At 44.1% G+C, this 23,357-nt stretch overlaps 1 protein-coding gene across 1 annotated transcript in view; it reads left to right on the top strand.

Annotated features, from left to right (window-relative positions):
• The window catches only part of LOC122562946 (tubby protein homolog), a 130,118-nt gene that overhangs the window by 86,993 nt on the left and 19,768 nt on the right, over positions 1-23,357 (top strand). The window contains exons 8-11 of the mRNA XM_043716247.1: positions 2,281-2,360; positions 4,018-4,200; positions 12,282-12,394; positions 21,353-21,461. Of these exons, the coding sequence (XP_043572182.1) occupies positions 2,281-2,360; positions 4,018-4,200; positions 12,282-12,394; positions 21,353-21,461 (485 nt within the window). The remainder of the gene's footprint in view (positions 1-2,280; positions 2,361-4,017; positions 4,201-12,281; positions 12,395-21,352; positions 21,462-23,357) is intronic.

The raw sequence follows: 23,357 nt of genomic DNA, 5'->3' as shown, positions 1-23,357 counted from the left end.
GAGCTGCCAAAGGAAGTGGTGGAGGCTGGTACAATTGCAACATTTAAGAGGCATTTGGATGGGTAAATGAATAGGAAGGGTTTGGAGGGATATGGGCCAGGTGCTGGCAGGTGGGACTAGATTGGGTTGGGATATCTGGTCGGCATGGACGGGTTGGACCAAAGTGTCTGTTTCCATGCTGTACATCTCTATGACTCTATTTAGAATCAAAAAAGCACAAGCTGTTAATCATGGATCTCTTATGACCTTTTCCTAGCAGACTCCTTCTGCTGGTACATGTACACATGGTAGCCTCAAGTGGATAAAATGCACAATGACATTCTCGATACACAACAGTCCCCAGATTTGAATGATGTTCAAACAGAGTTAATTGCTCTCAGTGCTGATGCTGCTACGTTTGCTAAATCCAAGGTTCCTGCACCCAGCGCTGGATGAATCATCAGATTTTGTGTGGTCCGGTCAGGGCATAATTCAATTTACTTTTGATGTCTTAAGCGGAGAAGTAATTGATCAGTGGTCAGGGAGCTGCACTCACATGGGAAAGATGGTTAACAGGATTGGAGCTGACATAAAGTGACATCCCATTGGCAATCATGTGTAAGAGAGTGAAAACCATTGTCCAGGAGGATCTTCACCAAGATTCGCACATCTCCCAAGATAAGATCCAAGAACAAATCCTGAGAAAATGTTGCTTTGCATCGTTTCTGCAAAGTTCCTGCTCTCCTTCACCAAAGGTCAGATAGATGTGTCCCTGCCTTGGAAATACTATCACCACACATTTCACAGTTGCTGTCCATTCCATTGCCAGGTCAGCATGTGAGAAGCTGCAGGCTCTCTGAGATTGCACAGGATGTGAATCACCGTTTCATGCCCCTGACATTTTGTTTTGTCCTGGTCCCTGCAATGTTATTCTGTCTCCAATTAGTGCTGAGATCACCAGGAAAGTCCTGCCTTCTCCACCATTCTCCTTGCCTGAGGCATGGTGACCCTCAGTTTAAACTAGCACCAGTCATCTCTCTCTCTAGTGAGGGGGAAACCATGTGGTGGTCTGGCACTATGGTGGCTCTCCTTTCACATTTAGTGCAGAGACCCTGAGTTGAATGATGGACCTAAGTTGAATCATTGCTTGAATTCCAGCAGTGTATGAATATAGTTATGGGCTATCCCAGGAGGAGGTAGTGGCTACAACAATGGGAACATTTCCATATCAAGACTGAAGGATGATAAGAATGCCATCACACTTATTCTGATACAGTGCATCTGATAATGCAATGCCCAATATCCTTCAGAATATTTTCTTTTTGATGCATTCCCTGGTATGCATTACTGGATAGGTCAGCATTTATTGCCCATCCCTAATTGCACTTGAGAAGATTCTAAATGGGTTTCCTTCTTGTGTCACCGCAATCCACATTCTACAAGTTCACCCACAATGCTGCTGACGAGATATTGTCCAAAGGAACAGTGTTGCAACTTTAGCTGTTCATCCAACGTAGTTCCAAGTAGGAGTGACTTGGCGTATGAGTTGGACGAGAACTTGAAAGGTTCTGCCTGAAATATTGACCCTCCTGCTCTTGGGATGCTGCCTGACCTGGCATGCTCTCTCCAGCACCACAATCTTTATCAACTTGAAGCTGTTGGCTTTCCTCCTTTTCTGCTGCCGCACTTCCAGTTGGTTCACTGATTTTGGCTTTCAAAGAAGTCTAGGCCAGTTGCTGACAATCAGAACCACAGGCAAAATATTGAATATCAATTCAAGTGGTAACTACGTATCCAAAGCAATGAGTTATCTTGCTGGAATAATAACCTGGAGTTAGTGAAAAACAAGGTCTTTTTGACATGATGACAAGGGAGATCATGTTAGTGTCTAACACCACTCCTATTATTGCTACATAGTCACAGCATAAAATGGTGATCTTTACCTGTTAATCAAACTTCTTGAGATGCCTTACCCTTCCTGGGTTATCTGAGGTATACTGAGCAGTCTTTGGGACTGATGGTTGTAGCATTACTTTGCATGCTATGAATTAATTTTTATTTGCATTACTTTAGCTTTTAAAATCATGACTCTTTTCAGTAGAAGGCCTACATTGCTATATTGAGAATTCCTTGCCTAAGGGATAAGGAAAGCTTAGCAAAAATGGAATTGTCCTTTTACTTCAGACTTCCAGCAACCGCAGTATTTCACTTTGGTATAAAGTACGGAGTCCCTGATACCCACCACAACATTGGCTTGTGATAGATTGTCAGCCTGTGACCATGTCTCTCTCAATTTCATAGGATCCAACGATGAGGATGAGTCGAGCACACAAAGGAACAGCAACAAAAAGGGCAAAGCTTCAAAGAAAAGGTCGAACAATGTAAGTTTACTCCTTGGTGAAATATTTCATGATCCTGTTGAACCATCCCTTGTTCAGTTAACCTCCTACCAACTGGAAAACTACAGGTTCATTAATAGTCGGGGAAACTGAGACCGACCAATGGATAGAAGGTGCAGTTTTTAAAATTATTGGCCGGCATGCGGGCATTACCTGTTGCCCATCCCTAATTACCCTTGACCTTGCTAAACCATTTCAGAGGGCAGTTAAATGGGTCTGGACTCAGATCTGGGCCAACTAAACGTGACACGTTTCCTTCCATTGGTGAAACAGATGGGTTTCTACAACAAACAATGGTAGCTTCATAGTCACCATTACTGAGACCAGCTTTTAATTCCAGGTTTATTAATTGTGTTTAAATTCTACCAGTTGTAGGAACAGGATTTGAACCTGTGTGAGTAAAGCATTAGCCTGAGCCTATGGAACACCAGTCTGCAGACATTACCACTGCCTCTCGTTAATTCCAGAGTAATGGAGTAAGTGTGACAGTCTAAGACTGGGAATGACGACAGAAGAGGCCATTAACAATCTTGCTTTGAACAAGTTTTGATGACAATGAATGTAATAAGATTTTTTTTTGACACATGACTTCCTCTTAAGGCTTTATCCACCAGAAGTGATAGAAATGATTGGTCTCTGCAAGTCTCACAAGTCATCAATAAGGAGATAGGCATTGAGATAGGACAGGGATTGAGATGACCATGAGGGTTTTGGCCCTAGCCATATGCTGGTTGCATTGTCTGTTAAATGTATACCTCCAACATCATCCATCAACTTGGGAACCCAACACACCTCATCCCTAAGAAAATGGAAGTAGACTGGTGGATAATACCAATGTGTCAGTTGCAATCATCTTGTTGAGAAATTTTAGATCCTCACACCCAGTCAGAATTGGGAAAGAAGGATACAAAGTTAGAGTTCCCAAACCATTGCGTTTTCAAGATTCCTGTTTACTTTTAGAAATGTGGGTATCCTGAATCATCTTGTAGATTAATGTGAAGCAGAATCTTAGGATCCCAAAGACATCCTAACCGGCCAGTCAGCAGCGTGGCCACCCCAGCAGCAAACATCTGGTCAAAACCCCAAAGGGTAAATTTAAACCCTTGTCCTCCTGGGTTTAAGCATGTCTCACAGTGTTCCTCTGTGCACAATGAGGAACCTGTAGGCTTCTCTAACTCGATAGACTCATTCCTAAACCACCGATTATTCCAGAAGCCCTTACTCCACTCCTACCTAGCACCAAGCAAAAGGCCTCCAGACTGTTTGACTGTACATTGTTTCGTATCATCCCCCTGGTCTCAAAGTCAGCCATGGCTTGTTAATGAGACTTGTCATTTATAATGGCTGCTGCTTCAAATGAGATTGGTTACTGCAAAATCCAGCTATAAGTTAACATTCCCACCATCAATCCTGACTAGCCAATAATCTTAAGAGATTACACAAAAAACCGTCATTAGTGTTGTTCATGAACTGTGATGTTAATACTCCCATTTGGATTGAGGGTAAGGTGTACTGGAGCATCCAGTGATAGCTCAACTGAAAATGGAAGAAGGATGTGTCTCCCACAGCAGGATAGAGAGAGGGGTGAATCAATATCCAGCATGCAGCAGATAATTCCCCATTTTCTGTTTGTTCCTAGGACAGTGTCATATCTCGGGCAGAGTCACCCATCGTAGAGATTAATGACCTGGAGAAGTTTGTCTTGACACCTGCAGCGCAAGGCGTGACAATAAAATGCAGAGTCACAAGAGACAAGAAAGGCATGGACCGAGGCCTTTATCCAACCTATTACCTACACCTGGACACAGATGAGAGTAAAAAGGTAGAGCAAGTCTACTGAGAAAATAGCTAAATTCCTTTAGCTGCTGTCGTTCGAGGTGAACCCTCAGGTTTGGTTTGTATAGGACTGGGGCTCAGCTTTTACCTGAGAGTTGACCTCAGGAATTTCTCTGAATGAACTATCACTATCCTTAGCAAGATTGATGTCCACCTTCATAGTTAAAACAGAAGATGCTTGAAAGGGAACGATACTAGGCAAGTGAGGAACAGTTTACAGTCAGACAAGGTTTTAAACAGCAATGATGTTGTTTTCCACTTGTTGGTAGTGAAACTGGCCAGAGGAACTAGTCATTGTTCCAATTGTCTACAAAAGATCAGCTTTCAAAATATCAATTATAAATGGAGCAACCATGAACATTAATACAGTCCATACAGTCAGCAAAGAGCCTCAGCACAGAGTTCCCAATGAACCTCATTACACGGCCCCAGCACAGAGTTCCCAATGAACCTCATTACACGGCCTCAGCACAGAGCTCCAAATGAACCTCAGCACAATGCTCCAGCACAGAGCTCCATCATGGAGCTCCAAATGAGCTCCAGCGCAGAGTCTCACCATAGAGCTCCAGCACAGAGCTCCTGTACAAAGCTTCAGCACAGCGCTCTGTGCAGACTCACAAAGTTGCAGCCAAAGCTTCAGCACAGAATCCCATTTGGGACCTCAGCACAGGAGCTCGACACACTAAGCCTCTTAGGAACATAAGAAATTGGAACACAGTACACTAATTGACCCTTTGAATCTGCTCCACCATTTATGAGGTCATAGCTGATCATCCACCTTAACTCGATTTTCCAGTACAATCTCCATATTTCTGATTTGGAGATGCCGGTGTTGGACTTGGGTGTACAAAGTTAAAAATCACGCCAGGTTATAGTCCAACAGGTTTAATTGGAAGCACTAGCTTTTTGAGTGCTGCTCCTTCATCAGGTGGTTGTGGAGGACGCAATTGCAAGACAGAGAATTTATAGCAAAAGTTTACAGTGTGATGTAACTGAAATTATACATTGAAAAATACCTTGATTGTCTGCTGAGTCTCACAACCCCCCAACCCAGACAGACAGAACGACACACACACATACACACACACACACACATGCACACATATACATATACTTTTGTGGGGTGAATTTGTACTTTCAGAGTTACGTTGTACTTAGCTCAAAACCTGCATGAATTCATGCAAATCTCTGTTATCTCACTTTCTAGATTAGAATCAATCTAAACATCATGGCATAGACAGAGAACACAGGAGGCTAACACCTTCAACATATTGTCTAGCCAACACCAACTGTTACAGTTAATCTGAGAATGCAACTTTTAAAAAAAAGTTTTGTGATTTACACATGAAAGAAGTGAAACTGTCATGGTATTCGAACAGATGAAAGACTCAACAAACAATCAAGGTATTTTTCAATGTATAATTTCAGTTACATCACACTGTAAATGTTTGCTATAAATTCTGTGCCTTACAATCGTATCCGCCACAACCACCTGATGAAGCAGCAGCGCTCCGAAAGCTAGTGCTTCCAATTAAACCTGTTGGGCTATAACCTGGTGTTGTGTGATTTTTAACTCCATATTTCTGAATTTTCTTCATAAGCAAAGATCCATCTATCTGTCTTTAATATATTCAACGACTAAGAGTCCACAATCCACTGGGATAGACAATTCCAAAGATTCACAGCAATCCAAATGAAGAAATGTCTCTTTATCACAGTCCTCAACAGCCAAGCCTTTAGTCTGATTCTACATTGGTCCTGATCAACAGGATTTTGATATTTGCCAGATGTCAATGTGGTCCCAATGTTGGCTCATGGCACAAAATGCCTGCGATGTCAATAAATCAACAGCACAAGCTTTTGGAACTAGGTTATTAAATTGAAATCCTATGCACTCAAGACCAACAAACTCAATGAAACAGCCAGGTGAACAACTTCAAAAAGGTTTCATAACCTAACTACTCCACAAGGCAAGTCTGCTCCACATACTGTCATCGGGTGGTGACAATCTGTTAATTGAAGTGTTCCCTTCTGACAATATGCTTCAATTTATTTTTTAAGAAATTCAAATTTGTTCAAGAGTTAACTTTGTATTTTATCAGAATTGATATATTAGGAAACTTTGGAGGGAAAGAATTGAAAAATCTTTACGTTTTGCCTTCAGTGCTTTGACTCATGCCTTTTATATTGTATTACGAGACATTTCTGAACCCAGCATCTGAACATTCTATTGACCTTTAGCTTCTTCTCAGCCTAATGCAGATTGTTCCTTTAACCCTATTTGTAGCTATGGGGTGAGACAGTGGTGCAGTGATAATGTAACTATACGAGAAACCTAGGTTAATGCTTTAGTAGCTTCAAGCAACCTTGGATCCAAATGACATATCTGGAATATAAAGTTAATCTTGGTATCAAGCATGAAACAATGATCAGTCATTGTAAAACCCCATCTGGTTCACCAAGATCCTTTGAGGAAGAATCTGCTATCTTTACCGGGTCTGACCTACAAGTAACTCCAGGCCATTCTCGTGTCATTCATTCCTAACTTCCGCACAAAAGACCTACAAAGCCACTTAGTTTGAGGGCAATTAGAGATGAGCAACTAATACTGCCTTTGCTAATGATACCCACAGCTCATGATTTTTAAAAAGATATCATTTCAATTGCTTGTTTCAACAGAACTATTGAGATGAAGGCTATTTGCATTTGGATATTGCTATACAATCTTAGGAAAATTGTGTATTTGAACCTTTACTGGCAGTCCTGTGGTGCTGTATGCAACTTACTCAACACAAATGTTTGACAAAGTTGCCAATTTCAGGTAAACAAAACTCTATTCTTCAGTTAACATCCCATCCCACAATACTACAGGAACATTGCAAGATGAAATGGGCCACTCTCCTTCCAAATGCGGGCCCTGCTGTCAAACCACTTCACAGTATGCCTTTCCAGATCTGAGTGCATCCCAGGGAGAGAACAGGGATGGAGAAGGTTGCAATGATGATTAATTCCAAAAGCAGAATTCTGCAGATGTTGAAGATCTGAAATAAAAACAGAAAATGCTGGAAATACTCCACAAGTCAAGCAGCATCTGAGTGAAGAGAAACAGCATTAACATTTTAATTTGCTTCCTTCTTCATTGTCAGCCAATTATAAAGACCCTCACTTCTATCTCATTTACAAAGTCCACAATATCCTCTGGGGACTTTTCGTTTCAGATTGATTGACCTGGTTCCTTCCTATCTTGCCTCTACTTTTGTCCTTTTATTCAGTCTCTGCCCTCCTATATCCATGACTCTTCTGATGTCATCTCTCATTTTAGCAGTTTCCAATTTCTTGGTCTTATCCATCTCCCCTTATCACAGATATCCAATACCTCCATCCTCCCACCGGGACAGTTTCAGGGTTCATAACCTTTCTCTTGAATAGAGACCCAATTGGTTTCTATTCAGCCCCACGCTCCTCCATTCTCCTACTAAACAACTTCCTCTTCAACACATCTCACTTGCTCCAAATCAAAGGTGTTGCAGTGGGCAGCAGTCTGGATCTTAGCTCTGCCTGTCCTTTTATGAAGTGTGAGGAACATTTCTGGTTCTGATCTGATTGTGACCACCACCCCCACCCCCCAACTTGTCTTCCAATTAGTTTTCTTGTTTCATTGAACATGTATTCAATTAACAAGGAAGCTAACAACTGAAAACCAGCTAACAACTGAACAACTGATAAACACAGATGTGGCCTGATCAATCTGTAAATTCTGTCTAATATTGATGCGTTTGCCTTACCCTTGCTCCTTTAGGGACAGATGAGTATTAACTGTCCAGCATGGGATATCCATAACTACATCTATGATTGCAACTATAACACAATGTTAACAGTGAACAGCATTGATTTACCACATCTCTAGGCATTTTGCCGCATGTGACAGGTAATTAGTGTATTGGACATCACAGTTCTAGGTCCCTTCACCAGGAAAATATTCTGACAGGATTTGAGTTATCACGATCCTTGGGAATTTTATACATTTCAATTAGAGCTCTTCTGATTAGGTAGGGAATGCCATCCTTGTTTACTCAAACACTCCTTATAGGATAATCCCCTTCTCCGAAGAATCATTTTGATGAGTCTTCCTTACACTTCTTCCAAGTTAAGTGTGTTCATCCTTGATGAAGGGCTCCTGCCCGAAACGTCGAATTTCCTGCTCCTCGGATGCTGCCTAACCTGCTGTGCTTTTCCAGCACCACTCTAATCTAGACTCTGATTTCCAGCATCTGCAGTCCTCATTTTTGCCTATGTTCATTGCTTGATTGGGCGATCAGACTGTACACAGTAACTTACTCCTGGAGGAGAGATAAACCATAAGAATGTGGTAACAATGGAAATGAACCGATAGGTTACACTGGAGCACAATTTTGAAGTTGGCAACACTAGTCAGGCCAGTATGTGCAATTTGCAAGTCTTGCTGCTTTTCCCTACTGGGTTACTAATTTTACCACTGTCCTGTACAATTGCAGTAAGACTTTGTCACTTCTTTATTCCCATTCCTTTGTAATAAAGACTAACATGCCATTTGCTTCCCTAACCCACTTACGTAGTTGCATGTTACATTCCTGTCATTCATATACAATGACATCCAAGCTCCATACCATCATATCCCAGTCTCTCACCATTTCAAAATAATCTATCTTCCTTTCTCTCCATCCAAAATCTCACATTTCCCCACATTGTACTCAAACTGCCGTGTTCTGGATCACTCATTTATTCTGTCTACAACCCTTAGAAGTGTCATTCTGTCCTGCTCACAGTTTACTTTCTAACCTAGCTTAGTATAGTCACAGAAATGTTCTATTCTCTCTTCGTTGACAAATTGATGTCAGCTCTGCTGCTGAGATCCATGCAGCATCTGGATTAGTGGTGTTGGAAGAGCACAGCAGTTCAGGCAGCATCCGAGGAGCAGTAAAATTGACGTTTCGGGCAAAAGCCCTTCATCAGGAACACAGGCAGAGACCCTGAAGCGTGGAGAGATATGCTAGAGGAGGATGGGGGTGGGGAGAAAGTAGCATAGAGTACAATAGGTGAGTGGGGGAGGGGATGAAGGTGATAGGTCAGGGAGGAGGGTGGAGTGGATAGGTGGAAAAGAAGATAGGCAGGTAGGACAAGTCAAGGGGACAGTGCTGAGCTGGAAGTTTGGAACTAGGGTGAGGTGGGGGAAGGGCAAATGAGGAAACTGTTGAAGTCCATATTGATGCCCTGGGGTTGAAGTGTTCCGAGGCGGAAGATGAGGCGTTCTTCCTCCAGGAGTCTGGTGGTGAGGGAGCGGCTATGAAGGAGGCCCAGGACCTCCATGTCCTCGGCAAAGTGAGAGAGGGAGTTGAAATGTTGGGCCACGGGGCGGTGGGGTTGATTGGTGCGGGTGTCCCAGAGATGTTCCCTGAAGCGCTCTGCTAGGAGGCGTCCAGTCTCTCCAATGTTGAGGAGACCACATTGGGAGCAACGGATACAATAATGATATTGGTGGATGTGCAGGTGAAACTTTGATAGATGTGGAAGGCTCCTTTAGGGCCTTGGATGGAGGTGGGTAGGGAGGTGTGGGTGCAGGTTTTGTAGTTCCTGTGGTGGCAGGGGAAGATCCATGCAGCAGTCGTGCCAAGCCAAAACTGACCCACTTATCCCGGCTCTATCTTTTCGATCCTTTCTCCAACCCTCAATCCATGTTAAGATTTTCCACAGTAACCTTCTTCACAATCTCCTGAAATAGAACTGGAATTAGGCCATTCAGCCCCACAAGTCTGATCCACCATTCCGCAAGATCATGACTAATTGTTTTATTTTAATGAATCCCAAGCTCCTACTTAACCCAGTAACATTTGTTTCCACTACCTAACATTTCCCACATCCACCTCAGTTTGAAAGAAGTTCAAAGACCCTACCTCTGCCGATTTCTGATGTTTCAAAATCACACATCTCACTGAGAGAGAAAAGACTTCTCATCCCTGTCACTTGGTCAACACCATTCAGAACCTTATGCGCTTCAATCAACCAACTCTCATTCTTCTAACCCCCAGTGGAGATAAGCCCAGCCTGTGCTCCTGTCCCCCAGAGACAATTCACTCAATCAAGGAGGCAATCTGGAAAATTCCCTCCAAAATGCCTCCATTTACATCTCTCTGTAAATGGGGTGGCACAGTAACTCAGTGGTTAACACTGTTGCCTCACAGCACCAGGTACCCAGGTTCAATCTCAGCCTCGGGCCACTGTCTGGATGGAGTTTGCACATTGTCCCTGTGTCTGTGTGGGTTTCTTCCCACAGTCCAATGATGTGCAGGTTAGGTGAATTGCCCATGCTGAATTGCCCACAGTGTTCAGGGATGTGCAGGTTAAGGGCATTAGTCAAGGGTAAATATAGAGGAATGGGTCTGGGTGGGTTACTCTTCAGAGAGTCAGCGTGGACTTGTTGGGCCGAAGGGCCTGTTTTCACTCTGTAGGGATTCTATCTTCTAAATAAGGAGACCAAAATTAGACACAATATTTGAGGCACCATCTATATCTGATTCATAACATCCTTACTTTAATGTTCAATTCCTCTCACAATAAAAGATAGCATCCCATTAAACTTATTAAATACCTCTTGAAAGTTCCAATACACAATATTTATGGACTCCCTCTTAGAGTCATAGAGTCATACAGCACAGGAACGGACTCTTCAGTACAACCAGTCCATGCCAACTGTAATCCCTATCAAAACTAGTTCCACCTGCTTGCTCCTGGTCCATATCCTTCCACACATTTCTTATTCAAGTACTTATCTAAATGTTTTTTTAAATGTTGTAACCATGCCCACATCCATTATTTCCTTTGGAAGTTCATTCTACATGTGAACTACCCTCTGTGTAAGACATTTGCTACTGTCTTTTTAAATCTCTCCTCTCACCTTAAAAACATGCCCCCAATCTGGAAATCCCACATCCTAGAAAAAGGATACCTCCCACTAACCCTATCTGTTCACCTCCTACTCACTCTATTCAGCATACAGCTCCACATGCAGTCAGTCTCAGCGTGGAGCTCCACATGCTGTCAGTCTCAGCGTGGAGCTCTACATGCTGTCAGTCTCAGTGCGGAGCTCCACACACTGTCGGTCTGAGCAAGGAGCTCCACATGCTGTCGGTCTGAGCACGGAGCTCCACACACTGTCGGTCTGAGCACAGAGCTCCACACACTGTCAGTCTGAATGCAGAGCTCCACATGCTGTCAGTCTCAGCATTGAGCTCCACACACTGTTGGTCTGAGCATGGAGCTCCATATGCTGTTGTCTCAGCATAGAGCTCCACACAGTGTCAGTTTCAGCATGGAGCTCCACACACTTTTGGTCTGAGCATGGAGCTCCACATGCTGGCATCTCAGCATAGAGCTCCACACAGTGTCGGTCTCAGCACGGAGCTCCACACACTGTCAGCGTCAGCACAGAGCTCCACATGTTGTCAGTCCATCCTTAGTTATTCCCCCAAAGGGATGGGGGAAGGGTACATGTAGATATCTTCTGTGAGAACAGTGGAGTACTGTGTGTGATTTATCAGATAATATTCAATGTACATCAATGGATTTCTCTTCACCCAGCAATATTAGTGTGGCACGGAATTGCAATGTGGGCGCTGTTTATTATCATTCAAACCCCAGCAGAAACAAAGTTGTAGAAAGTTCCTTTATTTCACTGAGTTACTTTTTAAAGTTATCAGAGAATAGGGAGTGTCAGTAACTGTAGGAATTGCACCCTGGAGTTAGGAGCTCTGTCAGTCGGGTTATCAGGATAGCCACAAACACATTCATATATAAAAAGACATTAACACACAGACACATAATGACAACGGAGATTATTCATTTGATCACAGTATACAACCCTCGAGCTTATTTTATATCTGTCCACAATTGGAAACATGCTGTTCCCTGTGCTGTAGTATAGGCCAGTCTGGATTGACCTGATGTCTGTTTGGAATGTCAATGCAGACGCTACACAATTATCTCCTCAGGGTATTAACTGCTGTCTAAATACGTCTGTCTCTCTTGTCCCAGGTTTTCTTGTTGGCTGGGAGGAAACGGAAAAGGAGCAAGACATCCAACTACCTCATTTCAATTGATCCAACAGACCTGTCCCGAGGGGGAGAAAACTTCATTGGAAAGCTCAGGTTGTGCTGACTCCCATTTGCTCATCCCTACTGTTACTCCCTATTCACAACCCCCATCTGATGTGATACCATCATGTGGTTGTATTCTGCAGCCTACCTACTCGTGCAGCATTGCCTCTGGATTGCAGAATGTAGATCGGGTTTTGTGTTGACCATTCTGCCCCTTGAGCCTGATCCACCATTCTCACAAATCACAGCTGATCCATTTGTGTTTCCAATTCAATGTTTCCATCTGGGCCCAGTAAGCTTTGATTCCCCTGACCAACAAAAATCTTTCACTGCCTTAAAAAATGAACCTGCCTCCATTGCCTTCTGAGGGAAATACTTCGAAAGCCACACAACCCTCTGAAAGATAAAAAGGTGTTTTCCTCATCTCAGTCTGAAAGGACTAATTCCTGATTTAAAACACTATCTCCTCACCCACAAGAGGAAAAATCATTGCCATGTCCACCTTGCCAAGGCCATTCAGGATATTGTACACCCCTCACACTTCTAAACTAATTTGGAAACAAGTCCAAACTGTCCAAGCTATCCTCAAATACTGAGGAACTCATTAAACCCAGGAATTAATTTGTAACCCTCCCCCAAACCATTTCCACTGAATTTACATTCTCCCTTAGATAAGAAGACCAAAACTGACCACAATATTTGCGATGTGATCATCAAGCCCTGCAGGTAGTGATCAATTGCCTGTTATACACAAGAGTTGATAAAACTGATGATTGATGGAGTTTGGAGAGTTTTTGATCAATACTGTCTACATTGCACTTCCTCCCAAGAATAATTTCTACACCTGCTGATTTTTAACTAAAGCATGTGGTTTCCAAATCCTAGTAAACTCAATGTATTGAAGTCTTTCTCTGTGGGAGCATTGACTAAAATTCTCCAGCCCAAAGCTAATTACAAACCCAAATGATCCTGTCTTGCTGATTTGGGGATGGGGGGTGGTGAGGGGTGGTACTCTCAGCTCAGTTTGAACCTGGAACCCCAGGCCTTTCCTGGTGTATATTGTGAAGATGCCCACTGGCTGAAAGACCCACTTCCCATCTGTTCAGTCTCCTCTCTGGGCTGCAGCCTCTTGTATCAAGTGAATAGGAATGTATATGACATATTCCACACCTTAAATCCACCCTCAGCCAGCTTCTATATGTTGCATGAGGCAGTCTGAAGAGATTCCTTCGACCGTTCTGTTCAGCAGCTCTGCAGGGCATCACGTCTCAGAATATGCTGGCTTGTTGACATTCGAGATTATACATTTTGACTTATTTTCTCTATTATAGCTCATCAGTGCCAAACACCAATCATCGTAGTCATTGGCAATAGCTCAAGAAACAGTTAAAACAGAACTATTACCATAAAGATTGAAATATAAGAACAGGAGTAAACCATGCACTGAATCTCAGATCTTGAACAGAGTATTGTCACTATATTTTGGAACACTTATTTCCAATAGTCCAATTATCATCTTTATTTTCTTCCTTGCCAGTGGTGATAGGACATTGAGTCCTTATCATTGAGTCCAAAGGAATACTTATTAATCTATAAGTCTTTTTATGCCAGGAATGTACTTTGGTCACTTGGGGTGACGGATATATATGGAAACCCATTGCCATCATCAGGAGTCTCAAAGGAAACTATTGAGAAATTCACAGGAGACCTATTGTCTCTTGGATTTCAAGGGGATATTCTTTCTTCTGTGGGAAATACCACCCGAACATAAAGCCAGGGAAATAATTATCAGGAACCAATGCCTCAGCTCTCCTCGGTAACCCTAGATGCGTGTGGTGACATCTCTGAACAGATTGATATGGAAAAAAAAGAATATAGAGAGAAAAAAATGAGAACCTAAGAGAGTGGCAGCAGCATCCACATCTCCCTCAGGTGGAGCTGTCCCTGGTGCTGGAAAGCACATCACCTGGTAGGAAAGCGGGATGCTTCTAAAGTATCCAGGACAATGACTTCACTGAGTAAATATAAATATTAGGACAAACTTAAACATATGTGCAAACTTAAAGTTTAAATAAGAGAAATGAAAAGGCCACAAATGTTATGAATTTAAAACAAAATGGAATTGGGCGGCACGGTGGCTCAGTGGTTAGCACTACTGCCTCACAGCACCAAGGTCCCAGGTTTGATTCCAGCCTTGGGTGACCGTCTGTGTGGAGTTGCACATTCTCCCTGTGTCTGCATGGGTTTCCTCCAGGGGCTCTTGTTTCCTCCCACAGTCCAAAGATGTGCAGGTCAGGTGGATTGGCCATGTTAAATTGCCCGTAGTGTTTGGGTGCATTAGTCAGCGGGAAATGGGTCTGGGTGGGTTACTCTTCGGATGGTCAGTGTGGACTGGTTGGGCCAAAGGGCCTGTTTCCACACTGTAGGGAATCTAAAAACAAATAAAAAGAATGTTTCGATACTCCTTCACCTTCCCTCCATCTTAAGGTCTGAAGTGGCATGTTTGCTATTGGTTGCACAACGTTCAGCATCATTTATGATATCTCTCATATCTGAAATAGTTCCAATGCAGCAAGACCTGGACAATCTCCAGGTTTGGGTTGACAACTACAACTATCATTTTTATTGAAAAAAGTGCAAGGTAATGACCATCTCTACCAATGGGCAGCTCACCATTACTTCCTAATATTCAGTGGTGTTACTAGCACTGGAACATGCACTATCAACAGGTGTTACCATTGACCAGAAGCTGAACTAGACTAGCCATGTAAGTACAGTGGCTATAAAAATAGCTCAGAGACTAAGAATCCGAAATTACAAGTAACTCACCTCCTGTGTCCTCAAAGTCTGTCAACCATCTACAAGGCACAAGTCAGGAGTAAGATACTCCCCACTTGCCTGGATGTGTGCAGTTCCAACAACACTAAAGAAGCTTGACATCACCCAGGACAAAGCAGCCTGCTTGATTGGCACCACATCCACTCCCTCCATCACCAACACACAGTCCCAGCAGTGTCTACTGCCTACAAGATGCACTGCAAAAATTCACCAAGCGGCTTTTGACGAAGAACCTTCCAAAGTCTACTTCCATCTAAGATAAGTGCAGCAGATATACCTACACGTTCCCTTTACAATTCTGGACCTCCCTTGCTAACAGCAGTATGGGCCTGCCCACACAATGGACAGTAGAAATTCACCACCAACTTCTCAAAGGCAACTAGGGATGAGCAAAAAATGCTGGCCCAGCCAGCGATGCTCATATCCCATAAATGAATGATTTAAAATATAGATGGAAGTGTAAAAGGGATGGAAGATCTGGTCTGAGATGTGATAGCAGTGTAGAAGAGGCAGGATTAGGTGAGTTGGATAAAGAGAAATGTGTCCCATGAGCTGATTATGCAAGATCTGGGGCCACAACAAATGCAAGGGGAATTTGAGGAAGAATCTTTTTTCAGATAAGAGATGGTAAAGAGCTGGAACTGCTGCCTCTAAGGATGGAGGAAGCAGAGATGGTCAATAATTCCAAAGGGAAATTGGATGGACACTTGACAGAATTGGACTTATAGAGGTCTAGGGGTGGACAAAGGGGGTGTGACTGACTGGATTGCTTTACAGAAAATAAAGGAGAGTAGGAAAGGAGCTTCTCAAATTGTTTATTGCCTAATTAGTATCACATTGTACCTAATTTTTCACCTTGGTCACATGATTTCTGATAGGCTGTGGAATCCATGGGGAGAATCTTATAGGTGTCTGAGCAACGTGGCTATGGGAGATTTGTGGCAGAATCAGATACAAAGTCCAGCAAGGCCCATCTCAATGACAAGATCATCATCTTTTCTGCTTCTCATGAGTGGCGTGGTGAGATTCTCCGTAGGCGGTGGTGAGATGCCAATTGATGTGGGTTAACACTCGAGTAAACACCTCGCTGCTGCCGCGATATTAATATTCAGTCTCCCAGCCGACTAAATCTGCCAAGCAACATCAACCTTAGGGAAACCCGAAATAGAAAGCAGAGCAGGTAACTGATTAATTTAGCCCACCGCTAGGTCCAAATTGCCTCCTTGATGCCTACAACAAAACTATAAAGAGAGCACAACCAATGGGCACCAGCCACATGTGCTCTTCCTCCAAAGACATCGACATGTGGCAGCTGGGAACCCATCATCACCATCTTAACACTTCTGCAAATCATTGGCAGCGCACTCTAGAAGTGCAGACTCACATTGCAGGGCACACAAGCCAATATCTTTGAAAAGCTGCAGTGAGAGCATTTCGTGCATAGACAAAGGCACACAATTCACAGAGTGGACCAGACTGCTCGTTTACTGTCATAGAGCTCATTCAGTCAGCGGCTGCCCGTTAGCTTATAGCATTTTTGTCATGTCATGCCAATTAGTGAAGTCACACAACCAGGCGCTTTGGCTTGCTGGTGGGAGGCAGCATGCTTCAGGCAAGGGCACAATGCAGTTGTGAAGGGAGACAATAGGGTTCGCAAAGGGGGTATACGGCAAAGAATGGCTGGGTAAAGGGTAATTCAGGAGGAGAACCCTGATTTGTAAATAGCAGGGGGGTGGAGAGGCAGTGTACAGTAACAGCTCGCATGGTCACCTTATATGCCAGGGGCTGGGAAGAATGAGCAGGAGCAGCCTCATATAGACTAGGGTTGGATGGTGTATTGGGGAGGTGTGAACACTGTGGTGATTGTGGGACAAGCTTTTAGGAAGGGGATGTGGATGCTCGGGGACTCAGTGGTACATTCAGGCTGAGGCTGGAACCACCTCCCTGAGGAGCATTCACTGTCACCAGCCATCGTGCTGGATAGTGCACATGCTCAATGGGGAAGGAAATGGCTATGAGCTCACTTGGGGGGAGGGGGTGGACATGACACAGCCTGTGAGGTGGGGGGGGCTGCAGAAAACACACTGACCACAGGATTTTTAAAGGGAACGAACATTGGCCCCAGGCCCATGTATTGTACAAGACACAGGCCCCAGGCTGACCAATCCCTGGCCATGCTACACCATTGAGTCTTTCTGTGCGTTTCACCTCTTGGATACTGCCACTGCTGGCCAATTCTCTGACAGCTCCACCTTTGCGCACAGAAGGAGCCAAACATTAGAGATGCTGAACGACAGAGGGATAAAGGTGTCGCCAAGAGCCAGTGCCTTGTGTAGACATTGCTCCGCCTGCCCTCTGCACATCCCTGCGCCCTCTGGGATCATGAGGTATTGCTGGATAGCATGAACATTCATTTAATGCCTTCACAGAGACTCTGACAAGCAGTGAAGGTTAACACCAGGAACTGAGTGTAACGCTCAAGCATTTCTCACCCATATCACCAAACTGAGATGAGGCAAAATGTCTTCACCCAGAGGCTGTTGAGCCTGTGGAATTCTCTGTGATAGAAAGCCATTGAGGCCAAATCATTGAATACTCAGCTCTTAGGGGTGAGAGTGTATGGGGCAAAACTGGGCATGGGGTTCTGAGTTACAAGATCAGGCATGATTATATTGACTGGTGGAGCAGGCTTGAAGCTCTGAATGGACTACTCCTGTTCATATTTTCCATGTTCCTAACTGCCCTCAGTAAGTTTTCTTCTTCCTCTCTCTCTCCCATTATATCTTTGCGTACTATAGTGGAACCTCGATTATCCAAACACCGATTATCCGAATTTCGGATTATCTGAGCAAGATCACAAGGTCCCGATGCTTGGCTAAATTGTGTTATCCGAACATTCGATTATCCGAACAAAATACTCCCCACCCGTGTCTTTTGGATAATCGAGGGTCCTCTGGACAGGGTTTCTGGTTTGCAATCAGTAATTTGCTGATTTTTAGATGGTTTGAATCACCTTCAGATCCCTGGTTCTGACACTGGACTTATTCAGGGAAGGTGAAATGAAGAAGGGAGTAGATAGAAGTTTCAGGGCAAAAGAATCTCTGCATTTAATTAACTCCAGAAAGGTAAGTATAATACAAGAAATAAAGGCAAATGCAAAAAAAAAAGTGGTTAACACAATTATACAGAGGATGGTATACACTATCAAATTAAATAGAGGTTAAAGTACTATTCGACGCTAAACAGCAGTTTCAATCACAGACACTTTCTACAGGCTTCCTGCCCTTGAGGTCCGTGCACCGTCACCACCCGCCTTCCCTCCCCGTTATCTAGGTTGGAAACTTTGGGGTCTCGGGAGTTTCATCTCATCACTGGAGAAAACACAGGTTTACGGTGCGTCCAGTTGCTGAGGTTCCTGCCGTCGGTTCTCTCAGCTTGGACTAGGCCTGTGACTGGAAGCTCTTGTTCAGATAGCGCTTGGTTGGCCTCCTACTCTCTCGGATGTCCTTTATTGAGATGATGCTTTTGGTTTGTCTTCCTGATTCAGATCCTCTGTGCGGCTTCAATGGCTCTGGGTTTCAAAACTGCTTGTTGGGACTGTACGAAGTTAAACCTCACACAACACCAGATTATAGTCCAACAGGTTTATTTGGAAGCACTAGATTTCAGAGCGGTGCTCCATCGTCACTGTGTCTTACAATCTGTACTCCACAACCAACTGATGAAGGAGCAGCACTCAGGAAGCTAGTGCTTCCAATTAAACCTTTGGACTATAACCTGGTGTTGTGTGATTTTTAACTTTGTACACCCCAGTCCTACACCGGCAACTCCATATCCTTTCTAGATAAGACAGAGTTAGAAATCATACAACACCAGGCTATAGTCCAACAGGTTTATTTGGAAGCACTAATTTTTGGAGGGCTGCTCCTTCGTCTGTTGCTTGTTGTGTGATTTTTAACTTTGTCCTCCCCAGTCCAACACGAGCACCTCCACATCATAGATAAGGCAGACATGCCGAGGGGCTCCTTGCCACAGGCAAACTGATTCTATTTAGCTTGAACCTCCAAGGGTTGGAGGGGGGTCAGGCAGACTGTCCTGCATGGAAAGTGCTGAAGGGCTTGTTTGTGGCTCCTCCTTCGCCTGGGTGCCCCCTGGCACCACTCTATGTCCTTGTGAGGAAGGGGCACCTAGACTGGGTTGACCGCCTGCCCACGTTGCCCTGCCTTCAGTTCTGAGGACCAGTGGTTGGGGCGATGGAGGACAGATGGGTGCCCCTCTCCAGCAGACCATAAGATTACTGAGCCTGGCTCTCCAGGGCAGCTGCCAACCTGTCCATGGAGACAGACAGTCACCCAACATGCTGCAGCCTCTGGGCTATGAGGGCCATTTTGCCCCACATGCCTGTCTGCTGTTCCTGTCCCTGATTACTGACACCACCAGGTCCTCTCCTGCCTGGAACTGTACAGGTGCCCAGTCTCTGGCAGTGCCAGCTACCCAGGGTCATTTCTACCTTGGCCAGCTGTAGAGATGTGGTAGTGAAGGACTCACCAGATTGTGTTGCCACACTTTCTAAATGTATGGTTCCCACTGAGGTGTCAGTATGTGAGCCGGTGGAGAAGGAAGCCATGGCAATGCTTCCTCTGAGGCCTCAATACCCTCATCCCCAGAGTTTGAGGAGATAGCATTTGAGGGAGCTGAGTGCTTTCTGTAGATATCTAAGACTGGCAAGTGGAACATGCAAGATGAAAGAGAGATAAGGCTTCATGATCAGTGGTTACAAGTGGTGTGCAATGATTGAAAGTGAAAGGGGGGTTAATGTGCACGTTACAATGGAATGAAGTGTGGGACTTACCTGATTGATGGAATATGGATGTCTCTATTGCGAGGGCCAGGGGTTTCTCCTCATAGAGGGTGAGGATACGGATTGCCCCTACCCCTCCAGGCTATCACTGCCTCTTTACAGGCTGTCTTCTCTTGCAATGAGCAATAGAAGCCAATGAGTGAGATCAACAATGGGCAACATGGCTTTTAAAGAATCATAGAATCCCTACAGTGTGGAAGCAGGCCATTCAGCCCATCAAGTCCACACTGACCCTCTGAAGAGCATCCCACCCAGGACCACCCCGGACCACCCCCTTTTCACTATCCCCAATACGCTGCATTTTCCATGGCTAATCCACCTAATCTGCACATCGCTGAACACTACGGGCAATTTCCCATGGCCAATCCACCTAGCCTGCACATCTTTGGACTGTGGGAGGAAACCGGAGCACCAAGAGCAAACCCATGCAGATACAGAGAGATTGTGAAAACCCCACACAGACAGTCGCCCGAGGCTGGAATCAAACCCCCATCCCTGGAGCTATGAGGCAGCAGTGCTAACCACTGAGCTACCGTGCTACTGCCTGCACTGAGCCACCGTGTCGTCCCTGTTAGTGCTGGTGCAGGTGGGGTAGAAATGAGACAGTGTACTGAGGGACTAAGGAGGCAGTACAGAGGGCATACAGGGAACAGTCAATGAGTGCAAGTGAGGGAAGGGGCTGCAGGCGAGAGGGAGAGTGGAAGTACATGAGCCTTGTGGAACATGTGTATAGAAACAGAACTAGTTTGAGTGTGAGATGGTAGAGAACAGAGTATGGCACAGCAGGGAAGGTTATTAACCTTCCTGTATTTATAGCCATTTCTCCACTCCCTGGAGATGGTACTGATCCAGGTTCCAACCCCAGACCAGACTGGCAAGGTCTACTGGCATGGCTTCCTCTGCCAGTCATCCAGGAAGAGAATATCTCTTCATTGAAGCACCTCTAGCTATCTTCCCCTTCTCCACTGCCATGATCCATCTTTGTCCTTCAATGGAGCAGGGCAACGTTGGAATGTCAGTGCCTGTCTGAATGCACAGTGCCCTTTTAAAGATGGCACAGGTTCATGGGATGCCAGTGTTTCAGTGAATCGCAAATTGTTCCAGGAACGAGATCCTGTCCTATGTATTATGACGCATGAGATATTACAAATTGTGCTGAACAAGGTGAGACAGAGAATCTTTATCTTGTCTCTCATTGTTAATATAGTCACTGTGCAAAGTCTTTCTCTTGCCCTCTTTGTGACCATGTGGATAAACATTTGCCTGTTGATGTGCGCCAGCTTCATTTTGGTCTGTTTGAACTCCCAAAGGTCTAACCTGATGGGGACTAAGTTTACAGTATATGATAATGGAGTCAACCCTGAGAGAGGAAAGCACGGTCATTCAAACATACGTCAGGAACTTGCTGCCATCACTTACGTGAGTACCTGCAGGGGCCGGATCTGCCTCAGAAAACCATTATTGGCAGCTGGTGGGGATACTGGATATTTGAAATAAGATCAAAAAGAGCTGGAGAAAATCAACAGGGCAGACAGTATCTGTGGAAGGAAATAAAACTCAATCAACTTTCCTCACAACCGGAAGATAAAGGAACATCGTGATACATAAACTCTGTTTCTGTCCATAGAGGTGATGGACCTGCTGAGTATCATTATAAATGTTGATAGTATGTGGGACACCATGGGACGATTCACTGTGACCAATCCTCCCTGGTATCAATCTACATTATTGATACCTAATGTCATAGAGTCATAGAGATGTACAGCATGGATTCCAACCTTTTGGTCCAATTCGTCCATGCTGACCAGATATCTTAAATTAATATGCCAACATTTGGTCCATATCTCTCTAAATCCTTCTTATACAGATACCCATCCAGATGCTTTTTAAATGTCGTAACTGTACCAACTTCTACCATTTCCTCAGGCAGCTCATTCCATATATGCACCACCCTCTGCGTGAAAAAGTTGCCCCTTGGGTCCCTTTTAAATCTTTCTTCTCTCACCTTAAAACTACACCCTCTAGTTTTGGATTCCTCTACCCTGGGGAAAGGACCTCGACTATTTACCCTATCCATGTCCCTTATGATTTCATAAACCTCTATAAAGTCACCCCTCAGCCTCCAACGTTCCAAGGAAAACAGCCCCAGCCTATTCAGCCTCTTCCCATAGCTCAAGCCCTCCAATCCTGGCAACATCCTTGTAAATCTTTTTTGAACCCTTTCAATTTTAACCAAATCCTTCCTATAGTAGGGAGACCAGAACTGAATGCAATATTCCAGAAGTGGCTTAACCAATATCCTCTCTAGCCACAACATGACCTCCCAACTCCCTATACTCAATGCACTGACCAATAAAGGCAAGTGTACCAAATGCTTTCTTCACCGCCTTGTCTACCTGCAACTCTACATTCAAAGAACTATGAACCTGCACTCCAAGGTCTCTTTGTTCAGCAACACTCCCCAGGACCTTACCATTAAGTGTATATGTCCTGCTTGGATTTGCCTTTCCAAAATGCAGCACCTCCCATTTATCTAAATTAAACTCTTAGGCAGAAGAAGGCTTGATCTTGTCAATTGGAATTGTTTATTACATATTAATAAATGACTAGTTATATTGTGCCTGAGGATACTTGGGTGTCTCTTTATGAGACCTGAGGCTCAACCTAAGCAGAACTCCACATTAATACTGCTGAATCATTCTCACATTGAACAGGTAACAAGCACAGAACTGGAACAGCACACTAGTTAGCTCCTCCCAGAGAACAGTCCTTTCCTTCCTGAAGAGCAGAATTTATTGCATGGTGTCTAATAACTCTTTCAGGTACTAATTATCTTAAACAATATTATTTCCAGCCTTTCATTTTCTTTTAGATCATCATCAGCTTCAGACTTGGATCATTCTTTTGCTTATTTGCAATTTCTACAACAGCTTTCATAACCTCAGGATATTGCAAACATTTTAAAATCAATTAAACATTCTGTGGAGTTTAAGAAATCAGAATCAGAAGCAGAAATATGTGCGAAAGTCAAAGTAATAGTGAAGTTTCAGTGACAAATTGGCAGGGTCCCAGGCACTGGTACCGACCTGAACAGTAAACGAGGTGGCAAATCAAACAAGCAGTCATCTGAAGCAGTATATGTTCTCATCAGTTATGCCCACTTCATAGTTATTGACTAATGGAAACACATAGTAAAATTTTCTGTGCGTATTCTCCCTACAGGTTAACTACCATTTCAATAGCATAACTAAATATAATAGTGACCTCTTTAAAGTAACATGGATCTGAGTTCTCCTATCTTTGGTCAGGAGCTGG

This window comes from Chiloscyllium plagiosum, chromosome 26, assembly GCF_004010195.1.
Source record: "Chiloscyllium plagiosum isolate BGI_BamShark_2017 chromosome 26, ASM401019v2, whole genome shotgun sequence".
Taxonomy (NCBI): domain Eukaryota; kingdom Metazoa; phylum Chordata; class Chondrichthyes; order Orectolobiformes; family Hemiscylliidae; genus Chiloscyllium; species Chiloscyllium plagiosum.
Note: the sequence above shows the minus strand (reverse complement) of the source record. Positions and strands in the feature narration are given on the sequence as shown.